The 14,021-nt window shown below is 38.9% G+C and overlaps 1 protein-coding gene across 1 annotated transcript in view; it reads right to left on the reverse strand.

Moving 5' to 3' along the window:
• Positions 1 to 14,021, reverse strand: part of LOC126280670 (uncharacterized) — a 283,317-nt gene that overhangs the window by 220,231 nt on the left and 49,065 nt on the right. Inside the window, exon 4 of the mRNA XM_049979787.1 lies at positions 275 to 315. Within this exon, the coding sequence (XP_049835744.1) occupies positions 275 to 315 (41 nt within the window). The remainder of the gene's footprint in view (positions 1 to 274; positions 316 to 14,021) is intronic.

Raw genomic sequence — 14,021 nt, forward strand, 5'->3', positions numbered from 1 at the left:
AACAATGGTGTTAATTATGCCTCAGGAAATATTTTATAGAACCAATTAAGGGTATCCTAAACTAACAAAACTGTTAAATTCTGGTGACTGCAGAAATTTTTTCATTCCCTTGTTTCAAAGTTACCTCTATTATAACATCCAACATATGACATTATAGTTCTCAGGCATTTATATCCTATTGTGATGTAAATGCTGGACCAGTAGGAAACATAAAAGAAGAAAATGATAGATTATTTAAATGGTAAACAGATAGTTATTGCTTATCTTTACTTACTGTTTCTATTTAAATCTGAAACTCTCAATTTGTTGAATATGCTGAAACAAAATGAAAAATCATCAAGTAAGTACAATTCAGAGTGCAGAAGAGAAACATAAATTACTTACTAAAGTATCATATGAACAACATCCAAACTCAGGTAGCAGGCATCTTTGATGCCAACATCAGCCATAACATAGAGCCAGGTGTACCGAGTACACTCAATTGCTGTCAGCAGAGTCTCCTCCACATCTTGGACATGACTCCCCAGCAAGCAAACAGCCTGCTATGTCCCTAAGGGGCTCCATCACCCACCTAATGCTGGAGTTCCTAATGAAAGGCAGTCATGTCCACTATGCTTGTTCAGACCATTCAAGGAGATTGGCCTAAGTCCCAACAGACAAGTTGTCACATTCTGGCTCATATGTCCTTTCAGCAGTGGGCAGTACCTCAGACCTAACTGAAAACATCCATGGGGCCTCTACTCACTTTTACCTTTTGCCCAAAAATACCACTGCTCACCCCTCACTATCAGATACATTTCAACTGGCTGGAATGTGTGAATCAGAAGCTGCATGAACACCAGGTATCCCAGGTGACACTATAGTGTGTCCAGAGATGCTCATGTATTCATCTCAGGTCCCCTGATGCCACAAAGGCCGGGGTAGTTGCCTAAGCCCTGTTGATCTTGGCCAACAACAATTCCAGTGGTTTATGAGCAGTGGCCAATTCCCTGTGCATTTGTACATGACAGGTGCGGCCCCTATCCAGCTTTCATTACTTTTATCTATACTCAAGTATTTGGTTAAATTATTTAATTGGACAGATAAAAAATCAACTCACCAAGCAGCAGCAGAACATACACCTAAAAAACTGTTGTGATTGGCAGGTTTTTGGAGCAAGTGGATCCTTTTTCAGGCAGAAGGGCTGAAGGGGAAGAAAAAAAAGGTGAAGAAAAAGGACTGGAGAGGTCTAGGGAAAGGGGTAGACTTTGGGAAAATCACCCAGAATCGTGGGTCATGGAACACTTACCATACGGGATGAGAAGGAAAGACTGATTGTTGGGGACTGCAACAGATGAGATTTGAAAACCTGAGAGCTTAAAGGGGGAAGACAGGGTAATATGCAAGACAGAGATTATTACTACAACATAGTGCTTGAGTTAATAAGAGTGATAAGCTAAGTGCACTGTACGTAACAGAGGTGGGAGGGGGCTGTGAAAAACAGACAGAAAAGACAATGAAAGATGTAGAAAAGTAAAATAGAGTGAAGCAAAGAGTAGTTACAGTGAACAAAAGCTGAGATGGAAGAAATTAACATAAATTAAGGCCAAGTGGGTGGTGAGAACCAAGGACATGTTGTAGTGCTTGTCCCCTCCCTCCCCCCCCTCCCCTTAACATCTGTAATGATACAGGGTAAGAATGGGCAGTGTTGTTCACAAGCCAATTGATGACAAGCAAGCAGAGATGCACATACAGCTAGCTGCCTGCTGATTTTTGTGATTTTGGTTTAGAGCATGTGGTACCCATACACTCGATTTTTGAACTTTCCCAATCATGAGATGATCACAGTTTATCACATTGCCAGTTCTCAAAAATACTGATGTGGATCATTGTGGATTAATGCATTTTAATGATTTTCATCAAACACCAAAGGTATTCTTGAATGAGGAGTGTTACTACTGTCAAAATGATCCTCCTTGAAACGAGTAAACCATTTTCTTGATGTATTCTGTCCATTGACATTATCCCCATACATGGCACAAATGTTTCTGTTGTGTCATCCTTCTACTGAACTCAAACAGAAGAATAAGTCGGAAGTGTTCCAATTTCTCAAATTGGCACTCCATTTTCTAGTGTCCACAGCTTCACTCATTATCTCAAAATGATAATATGTAAATTCAAATAGCAACAGTGAATTACAAATAGAGATGATGATTGATAAATAAAGCCATAGTAACTGGAGTACAAACATGCAAAACAAAAATGCTACAAACTTACGCACCAATAATTTTGGATTACTTATTTCATGATTTGTCCTATTTCTTTGTTTACGAGTCCATACATTGAAAGAAAGAACAGTAAAAGTAAAAAGAGATCATATGAATGGCTGAATGTGCATGAAATACTATGATTACAGAAAATAAGAACTCCAAGTTAGATGGCTCACTGATCAGATTGTATGTATTGAAAAATATATAATTTTCTGTATGCTTTCTCTGATTACATCATGCATATTAGATATGTTCGCAGCAGTCCGTTGTGCTGTGGCTCCATTTGTGGATTCATAACAATTATGGTCCACACAAATCTTTTCACAAAAGGTATCAATCAATCAAATAATAACTTTCACCTCTAAATCATCCCAAGAACCACACTATAATACACTGGTTAACACAGTAAAATACATAGGTGCAGTTAATTTCTTTGCACAAGCAGTGTGACAAAAAACTAAACTAAATCTTGTGGGAAAATAAATAAACTAAATATTGTGTACAAACAGAAACTTCTGCTGATGGTGGTGTGTACATCTCAGCATGACTGTAGCTACTTTGGGTGTTCAACTCTGATCTTGAGCACAATTGGTGATGGCCATTCATTACAGTGGACAGCTGGTTAATGGTCACGCCCACATAAAATGCTGTGCAGAGATAGCAGCAGAGTAGGTGAATGATGTGGCTGCTTTCACAGGTGGTCCTGTCTCTGATGGGATAAGATAAGCAGGACCAGATTAGGATGCACTGAATGGGTAAATCAGACAAGTCTTGTGCCTGGATCTTCCAGCCTTGTGGCAATGGGCTGGGATGGACCAGGACATTGTGTTGGTTGGGTGAGTAGAGGAATACCATTTTAGATGGGATGCGAATGATCATAGGTAGGAAGTCATTTACTTCTGGGCATGATGATTGATAGTCAAAGCCCTGACAAATGACATGGTTCTGTTTCTGTAGCGTGAAGTAATACTGGGTGATGAGAGGAATGCTCATTTGCAATTGATTCTTGGGAGTGCTTAGAGGATTGTGAGGCCTTCTGCATACTGAGAAAGGGAATTCCTTTAATTGCATGGGTGACCATGCTAAATTGGAGCAATTTTTAGGTGTGGAAGTGATGACATCTATTAAAATGTAGGTACTGTTGGCAGGCTTGATATGGGGAGAGGTATGGATGAAGACATCAGAGAGGTAGAGATCAATGTTGTCCATGAAGGTAGCACGTTGGATTAAGAACCAGGTGAAGGAGATGAGAGAGAAGGTGTTGAAGTAGTGGAGAAATGATATTAGGGTCTATTGGGCCTGCATCGGTATCATGAAGATATCACAGATAAACCACAGATAAAGAGTTCAGGGTTTTGGGAGATAGGTTGGCATAGAAGGGTGTGATGCAGGTGCCCACAGCTGTGCTGCAAATTTGTTTATATATCATAGGAAAAGTAGTTGTGTGTGAGGATGTAACTGATGAGGTGTATAAGTAAAGAGGTAGTGAGTTTGGAATCAGAAGGATATCCATCTATCACCATGCCTGGAAGTGAAGAACATTCTACATATGATCCTTCCCACCCTTTTTAAAATGGTGTTCTATCATCCACTCAACCTTTATAACATCCTGCTCCATTCCTGTGCCATTCCCACTCCATACACATTAACACAAGCGTCATATACCTGCGAAAGATCCTGGTGCAAGCTTTCCCAATTCATCCACTCAGCATATGCTTTTCAAGTTTTCTTGCAGGCTTATCCTTTCTCACCAGTCAGGGTCACCTATAAAATCAGCCATGTCATGTAGCAGTTGAGCAGTAATTTCTGCACAGCGTTTATATGGACATGAACACAAACCTAATTCTACCAGAGTGAACCGCCACTGCCAAATTGTGGTCAAGAACAAAGTTAACCACACATGAGAGAATGTGCTGCTGAACACAAAATGCTTGAGTTCAAAGCCTGTTTCACAACCCATGCCATCTGGATCCTTCCCTTCAGTATCAGCTTTTATGAGTTATGCAGATGGGAGTTATCCACATAACACATCTTTCTTCCTATAATCCTCCTGGTCTCAATTTCTGCTAACCCACTTCACCTGTATCCTCAACAAAACTTCTTCCTCTGTCCTGTCACCTTCCCTCAACCTGCATCACATGAACTCACTGGCTTCGGTTCCAGTGAGTGGCATTCCTAGCACTGCTGGCTTCCCTTCCTGCATTCCTTCCAATAAATCTGCTGTATCTGTCTGGGCCACTACTTAACCCTCCCCAGTCCCCCCTCCCACATCTTCCTCTCTCTACGCTCCCCATGTGCCATAATCCTTCACCCCAGTCTACTTTCCAATCTGCAATCGTGGCAATGCATGTTCAGCTGAGCTGGGTCAATGTATGTGCACACATATGTGTGTGTGGTGTGTGTGTGTGGGTGGGGGGGGGGGGGGGGTGATGATGTGCATGTGCACTCCAGCTCATTGAAAGATTTGTTCTACAGGCAGCAAGTTTCCATCCTCCCCTGGGCACTTGCTGACAACCCAGTGCCTCTAAGATTTGGTGAGTGGTATCCTTTTCTCCTAAAATTCTATGAGAAAGGGTGAAGATTATCAGGTGGGGTCAAGTTGATCACCAATACATTGTTAGCGTTTTCGCTACTGCTTCCTGATGGCAAATGTGAACACTTCGTGGTATATTCTCTTCAGAAGCCAATGAGTTGCAGAGTATTTATCTATAGAATATTCTCTGTGGATATACATTCAGTGTCACTGTGGGAAATAAACAAATGCGTATTGGTGGCCTGTGAATGAAGTCACGCAAAATGTGTCACAGTACTGCCTTATCGGTATATAATTCAACTGTTTTCAGACTGTCAGTCAGTAAGTGAATTTATTGTCATGTGATTTATATATTTGCAAAGGCTGAAGTTTGTTTAATAGATGAGTACTGACCTAGCAGTTGAATTGTTATATTTTGCAGGGTGAAATTAATCATGCCATGAATGTATGTAAAGATGTGTAGGAGGGAAAAAGGTACTACAATGTAGTATATCTAAAACATTCTATTTGGGAAATAAAGACTGGGATGTTAAGTATTCATAAAACACCAAATTTTGAAGTGTGGCACATTCAATGTTAAATGAGTGGGTGAAGTGCAAATATAAAAACAAATAAGGTGAGCAGCCTGTTCTAAATTGATGATATGGAATCAGGACCATCATACAATAATCATTTGCATTCTGATTCCAAGTTAATGTTGAGGATGATACTGGTAGGTCCAGTGTCATATAGGGTGGAACTATTGAAGAAAATGAAAACTGTAGTTCTTAAAAGAGTGGTGAATTTGTATTGGTATCATTTTCCACTGGTGGCAGGAACAGACATTTTATAGGTAGATCAAATAAATCAGATGGCTGACAGTACATTCCATTCCATTCCATTAATAGTTGTCTCCTAGATCATAAACATGCCACTTTGTAATGAAGTGGAACATGTCACTTTAACACAATTTTTCTAAAAATTCATCTACTGAGTAGAAAGAGTTGTCATTCAGAAATCCTCTAAATTTGTTTTTAAATATTGGTTGGCTATCTGTCAGACTGTTAATGTTATTTGGCAAATGATCAAAGATTTTTATGGCAGCAAAATTCACCCCTTTCTGTGCCAATTCTGACTTAATTCAGAATAGTAAAGATCATCCTGTCATCTAGTGTTGTAGCTACCCCCTTTACTATTATTTCTGAACTGGGATGGATTATTAATAACAAATTTCATAGGTGAATATACGAATTGTGAAGGTATTGTGAATATTCCTAGTTCCCCAAATAACTGTCTCCACGTAGATCTTGGGTGGGTTCCAGTTTTTATTCTGATTACATGCTTTTGTGCAATAAACACTTTTTCTCTTAATGACAAATTACCTCAAAATATGATGCCGTATCAAAGCAGTGAATGAAAATACACATCGTAGGCTAATTTGACAATATGTTTCTCACCAAAATTTGCAATAACCCTAAAGCATAAACAGCTGAACTCAGATGTTTCAGCAGATCATCAATATTTTTCTTCCAGTTCAGTTTCTCATGAACGCGTACACCCAGAAATTTTGAATATTCTGTGTTAGCAACAGACTTCTGTTCAAAGTCTATATTCATCAATGGTGTTATGTTGTTTGCTGTATAGAAATATATACCGTGTTTCCTCAACATTTTGTGTGAGTCCCTTTGCAGAAAACCACATAATAATTTTCTAAGAGACATCACTTACAATTTCTTCAGGTGATTCTTGTTTGTTGGGTGTGATTACTATACCTGTGTCATCAGCAGAAAGAACTAATTTTTCATCTTCATGAATAAAGGATGGCAAGTCATTAATATATATTAAGAACAATAAGGCACCCAAGACAGAACCCCATAGGACACCATAATTAATACCTCCCCAGTTAGAAGTCTCTACTGATTTTTGCAGACTATCTGTACTGTTAATTTCAACCTTCTGCTTTCTTCCAGTTAAATATGAATCAAACCATTTGTGCACTGTCTCACTCATACCACAATACTAAAGCTTATTGAGAAGAATTTCATGATTCACACAATCAATGAGTGGTGTTCACTTATTCAGAGCATTTAATATTTGATCAGTGAAAGCTTCCCAGCACAGGGTGCCAGTCTGTCTCAGGTCTCACTCAGATCCATTGCTGCAGGCTGCTGTTCCAGTTGGGCCACTTCCACCAGTCCCCTCTCCATCATCACATCAGACATTGTTACTGGTGGGTCCAGCTCTGCCACTCCTGCAGTGGGACCCACCTGCTAATGACAACATCAAGACGGCAATGGCACTCTCCTCCCTCATGTTATCATTGGGCACTACCAGGGCCCACCACTTGCAGGTGAGCCTGCATCCTCCCGTGCTCTAGCCCACGTGGCACACTGTCGCGCCCCCTCCATTGGCTCTGGCTGCCACCACTCCCGACCCATGGATGTGGCTTTTGTCAGGCCACTGCCGTCTCCTCCATTGTCTGGATGCCCACTTTGCACAAGGGGGAGGTGGATTATACCCTGTGACCAGTGTGTGTGTGTGTGTGTGTGTGTGTGTGTGTGTGTGTGTGTGTGTGTGTGTGTGTGTGTGTGTGTGTGTATGGTGCTGCCGCACATGCATGTTTTGATTGGCCACAAACTGTATCAGTGTGAGCCAGCCACTGGAGGCCACTTGTGGGAGGCATTCACATGCCGAGGTCTCCACCATGTTCCATCAGACTTACATATGCATGGAGCAGTGCTAAATAGACCTCTTGTGTGTCTTTCAGCATGCTGTTCACATCAGCGTACAGTGTCTTGTTACATCTGGATTCATGGGAGTCTGTCTTCTGTTGCAGTTGAGTATGTCATGAATAAATCCATATTTGAGTTACATAGGACTGGTCTTGTGTACTACATAGTTACAATAACATTTATAATGTGAAACAATTTGCACTTTTCTGACGTGACGTACTGACAGCTTTGGATCAAGGCAGTCAGGTGGATGCAGTACTTGATTTCCAAACAGCATTTGACTCAGTACCACACGTAAATTTATTGTCAAAAGTATTACCATATGGGATACCAAGTGAAATTTGTTACTGGATGCAGACTTTTTGGTAGGGAGGACACAGCACGTTATCTTGGATGAAGAGTCATCATTAGATGTAGAGTTTACTTCAGAGGTGTCCTGTAGGAGTGTGTTGAAGGGCCTTTGTTCTTCATTTTGTGTACTAATGAGCTTGCAGACAATACTAACACTAACCTCAGACTCTTTGCAGATGGTGCTGTTATCTATAATGAAGTACTGTCTGAAAGAAGCTGTATAAGTATTCAGTCATATCATGATAAATTTTAAAAGTGGTGCAGAGATTGACAATTTGCTTTAAATATTCAGAAATGTGCAATAGTGCACTTTACAAACTGAAAAATCATAGTATCCTATAACTATAATCAATGAGTAACTGTTGGAATCAGCCAACTCATACAAATACCTGTGTGCAACACTTTGTATGGATATAAAATGGAATGATCACATAGTCTCAGTTGTGGTTAAAGCGGGTTTACTGGTAGAATACTGGGGAAGTTCAATCAGTCTACAAAGGCATTTGCTTACAAATCACTCCCATCATTGGTTCTATAGTTGAAGTGTATGGGATATGTACCAAATATGACTAACAGGGGATATTGAACATATAAAGAGAAGGGCAGCACAAAGCGTTGCAGGCTTGTTTGATCCATGATGGAGAGTCAGAGATACTGAAGAAACTGAACTGGAAGTCTCTTGAAGATAGATGCACCTATCCAGAGAAAGTTGATTAATGAAGTTGCAAGAACCAGTCTTAAATGATGACTCTAGGAATATATGACAAAACCCCTATGTGTCACCCACAGGGAGATCATGAGGATAAGATTAGAATATTTATTGCATGCACAAAAGCAACAAACAATCACTCTTCACACACTTTGTATGTGAATGGAACAGGAAAATCTCTAATAACTGGTACAAAAGGAAAATACCCTGTGCCATGCATTTCATGGTGATTAGCAGAGTATCGGTATAGATGTATAAATAAAATAGAAAGAAATATTCCACATGGGAAAAATATATTAAAAACAAAGATTCCATGACAAACAAAATGAGAAAGCGCTGGTAGATAGACAAAAAAAAAAAAAAAAAAAATAAAAAAAAAAAAAAAATTTCAAGCTTTCGCAACCAACGGTTGCTTCGTCAGGAAAGAGGGAAGGAGAGGGAAAGACGAAAGGATGTGGGGTTTAAGGGAGAGGGTAAGGAGTCTTTCCAATCCTGGGAGCAGAAAGACTTCCCCTGGGGGAAAAAAGGACAGGTATACACTCACACACACACATTTATCCATCCAAACATACACAGACACACAGACACAGTAACAGAAGTATATCTGTCCTTTGTTCCCCCTAGTGTAAGTCTTTCCACTGCCGGGACTGGAATGACTCCTTACCCTCTCCCTTAAAACCCACATCCTGTCGTCTTTCCCTCTCCTTCCCTCTTTCCTGACGAAGCAACTGTTGGTTGTGAAAGCTTGAAATTTTGTGTGTGTGTGTTTGTGTGTGGTTTATTTTATTTTATTTTATTTTTTTAAATTGTGTCTATCTACCAGCGCTTTCCCGTTTGGTAAGTCATGGTGTAGATGTAGATGAAAAAAAAAAAAAAAAAAAAAAAAAAAAACAAGACTCATCACAGTAATAGAAGTATATCTGTCTTCCAGTCACACAGGTGATGAAGTGTTTGAATAAATGTATGATGTGATAATAGAAATTAATCAGTTGTTAAGGGAGACAAAATTTTAATTGTCATAGGTGACTAGAGTTTGATAGCAAGAAAGGAAAAACATGGACAAATTGTATGAGAACAAGTACTGGGGGAAATAAATGAAAGGGAAATGTGTCTGGCAGAATCTTGTACAAAGCCAATTTTATTATTACAAACGCTTTGTTTAAGCATCATGAACAGATGCTGCAAACACTGAAGAAACCTGGAGACACCAAAAGGTTGCAACTAAATTGTATAATGATAAGACAGAGATTTTAAGACAAATTTTAAACTGAAATTATCAGGGCCAAATTTGGACTTTCACAATATTTATTGATGCTGAACTGCCAATCAAAATAGGATTCTAGTAAATGAAGGAGATGAGACCTGGATAAATTGAAACAGTGATTGTTGAGAGTCTCAAAGAGAGCATCAACCACTGACTGACTGAAACAGCAGGAAGATATACAATAGAAGATGAATGGAGAAAAGCCATCAGAGGATCAAATAGTTAGAAAGACAAGGCCTAATAGAAATTCTTGGATACCACTTTATATATAGAATTTAATTAATGAAAAGAGAAAGTACAGAATAAGATAAATGAAATAGGCAAAAGAGAATAGAAACACTTAAAAGTGTGAGGACTTTGACAAGAAATGCAAACTGACAAAGCAGGAATGGACAAAGGAGAAATTCAGAGTTGTACAAGCATGAATGGAAAGATGGATGCTGCATAGAGGAAAATTAAAGAGACTCTTGGAGAAATGAGAAGCACCTCTATGAATATTAAGAGCTCATACAGCAAGCCAGTAGTAAGCAAAACAGAGAATGCTGAAAGGTGGAAGGAATTTACAGAGGGATATGGAAACAAAATGAATTTTAAGACTATATTGTAGAAAGAAAAGAGGAAGTAAGTGTAAATGAGATGGGAAATATGACACAGCATGATAAATTTTACAGAGTATTAAAAGGCTTTTGTCAAAATAAGACAATTAGATGCGAGCTGTCCCTAGTGATTCCAACTATACTGATCATGTTCCATCACAAATGTTGGTACAGGTCCTCTGCATTAACAGATGGTCCTTTTACATAGTTTAGTCAGCTTCCAACAATTAAAACCTGCCTAAACATATTTCCTGCATTCATGCTGATGAAATTCACAAATTCCAATCCATTCACTCCAAAAAGCCAAAGGCTGTTCAACTTGCCTATATTAATTAATTAAACTTCTCAATACAACTATTAAACATTTTGCACTTTTATTTGACACAATTCTGCCTTCCAACTCCTTCACTAGATAACTCCACCAGATCCAACCTGCTGTTGACTTTGCATTCTCACTATTGACCAGAACCAGTGGTGTGACATGACAGTGCCCAGTCCTCCAGAAAAGCTGTGAAGTGAGGATGCTAAAAGCTATTGTCTCACCAGATAACGAATGCTAATCATGATTTCCTTAGATCCCCACCCTTAACTATTTTGTAAAATATAAATTTTAGCAAAAATTAACAATTTGAAGCCTCTTGAAATTTACAAAGAAACATCTCATCCACATAAAAGGACAACTCTAAACATTAAAAAAAATTAAAAATAACTGTGGCTGTACCCTCACTTGTGGCTTTAGAACAAGTTTTAATAGGACTACACGTCAACTTACTCACACACTGAAAGTTTGCAGAATTTTACAGCTTTGACTTGGATTTGTTAAGTTGCTGATATCCAAACAGATATTTGATCATAAGTATGAAAATGAGTTATACATACATAAAATAACAAACAATTTGCACAAATTATATGCATGACAAGTACGAAGAAGATATAATAGTCATTAAACTCATTAAACATTTCAGAGTACATAAAGCAAACAATGAAAGGGTCTGTTTTGTATCAAGTATGTTGATAATCCAACAGCAGAAATTATGTTAAGTGTTTCCTGTACACATGTTATATGAAGTGCAAATACACAGAGTGTATTAGAATACACTATGGTGTAAGTTATATTATTTGCAAACATGAACATTGGTTTATGTCTACAATTTAGCAAAATAGACAATGCCCAGATGTCACCTAAATACATGCATAGACACCTATATATTTATTCTTAACTTCTATCTTTTGTGTTAGGTTGTTCTCAACCAAAATGCTACAACTACATGAGACATTACATACAGAATGATAAATTAGACTTGATAACATTTTTAATAAAAGTGTCTGCCACAAGACCGAATAAAAAAACATCCATCTGCATTAATAATACATTGTCTTTCTTTAAACATTGCACTTGCTTACATTTGTGATACTCACTAACACTTGAAATTTTCATCTATCTGGATAAACTGGTCTGCAGAAAGGTGCAGGCAGCACCCTGACTCTTGCTTGACTCTCAGATTATTTGTTAAGCAGCCTCAGTTGGTGGTGTTGGTCCAGTGCCACAACCTTGTGGTACTGTGAGGCCACTGTGAGAACGAATGTATATATGGATCCTCACTGAAAGTTTATTATGTAACCAATTCCTGATTAGAAATGAAAGGATGCAGCCTGTCGCATTTTGGTCAGCTGCCACTAGTAGACCCCTATTTTTGACAAATGAATGAGAGGTCATAGCCTACTGTAGGGATATGTTTGCATAGTATCGAGTGCCACAGAGTGTTGATCTGCTGCCGTCTCTTAGGCAGGTCATTGTGCATCTTCCCTGCACGTGACATTATCTCATGCTTCCACTGAAGTTCTATAGAACCAGTATGGGGCCAGCTCATTAACACATGACATGTTGCCAAGCCCACTGCTCCTGGCCTACCTGCATCTGTAGATCCATAGCCTCCACCAAATATGTAACATATGCATGGAACAGTCAAAACACCACAAACATACCAGCTATCACTTTATCTTGGCACTTGCACATGCAGCACTTGATAACCCTACGTTTACTTTCAGTACAAGCACGGCTTAAACAAGCTTTTGGCTCAGAAATGGGTAGTTCAGGCAATAAGTGGTGTAAGTTCACGAACCTCTTGTCAACCACAGTTCATGAGTCTCGGTACTTTGACACTGGCCTCTCATTTCTTGTTAACAATATTAGCTTATTCCCAAGAATAAGCAGTTTTCAGCCAGTCTGTACTTGGCAGAAATCAAACTTGCATTTCGATCGCACTTCCTTAACTCTTGTGCAGCTTCCTTAATTCTTGTGCAGAAACGTATTCAGTATACTGCTGCACCCATTTTCAATAAGCTACCACTCGAATTCAAAATTATTAGCAATAATCCATGCACTTTCAAATTAAAACTGAAGACTTTCCTCATGGATCACTCCTATTGTGTCAAGGAGTTCCCTGAAAATTAAGCTGATTCTTGTTTAGTGTTGATTGCTTTTACTTAAACTTATGGACTGAGATTTTTTGGGTTCATAAACATATGAATTGACTTTTTTCAGGTTTATTAACATTTTAATTTTATCCGTTATTCCTTTTATGTTATAATTTCATGCACTGACACGTTCCATCACCTTGGAGATTTGCTCCTCCATTTGGTCCTAAGGAACTTGAAGTGTAAATAGAAAAATAAATAAACAAAATAATTCATGTTCACTGGAACTTCTGCACAGTCCCATTTGTAGCCTAAGAGGTCTGTTCAAAAAATTCTGGGACATTGTCCACAAAATTTTTCTATGCTTATCTTTTACTTATTATGCATGGTGTCCTTCAAAATACTCTCCTCCACAATTAATACACTGTTCCCAACTCCACAGGCATTATGTGTGGAGAACACAGAGGATGAGGCAGCACAGTGATTTCATTTTTTGTGCAATAGTTATGCACCAACATGGATGAATGTGTGAGTGAATTATCATGATACAAGAGCCATGAACTGTCTTACCACATTTCATGCTGTTTCCTTCTCACATTTTCTCACAGGTGTCACAATATGACCTGATAGCACCTCTGATTAACAGTTTGTCCCTTCAAAGTCAAAGAACAATATCAACATGGCTTTGACAGTTGACCTGACCTGATGAGGATTTTTGAGCTTGAAGAACATTTCCCGACCCATTGTCAAGATTAAACCTTAGTCTCAACATTATAAATGTAGACCAACATCTCATCACCAGTTATGATTCTCTTACAGGACATCTTATTCTCATTTGCACGATCCAAAAGCTCTTCACACAGTGTGAGGCAAAGGTCTTTCTGGCCTTGAACCATGAGCTGTGGGTCAAACTTGGTGGCAACACAATGCATTCCAAGATGCTGTGCCAGGATTTCATGACATGATCCAACTGAAATGTTACATTCTTCTGCAATCTCTTGGGCAGTCAGTCTTCGATTGGCATGCACAATTTTGCTTATGTTCCTGACATGAGCATTTTCAGCAGACATTGAAGGGTGTCCTGAATGAGGGTCATCTTTAACTTAAGTCCGGTCATTTTTAAACCATGTGAACCATTTGTAACACCAAGTATGCAATAATCACTTATCACTGCAGGCTTCCTAAATCAT

Source organism: Schistocerca gregaria, chromosome 1 (assembly GCF_023897955.1).
Source record: "Schistocerca gregaria isolate iqSchGreg1 chromosome 1, iqSchGreg1.2, whole genome shotgun sequence".
NCBI lineage: Eukaryota > Metazoa > Arthropoda > Insecta > Orthoptera > Acrididae > Schistocerca > Schistocerca gregaria.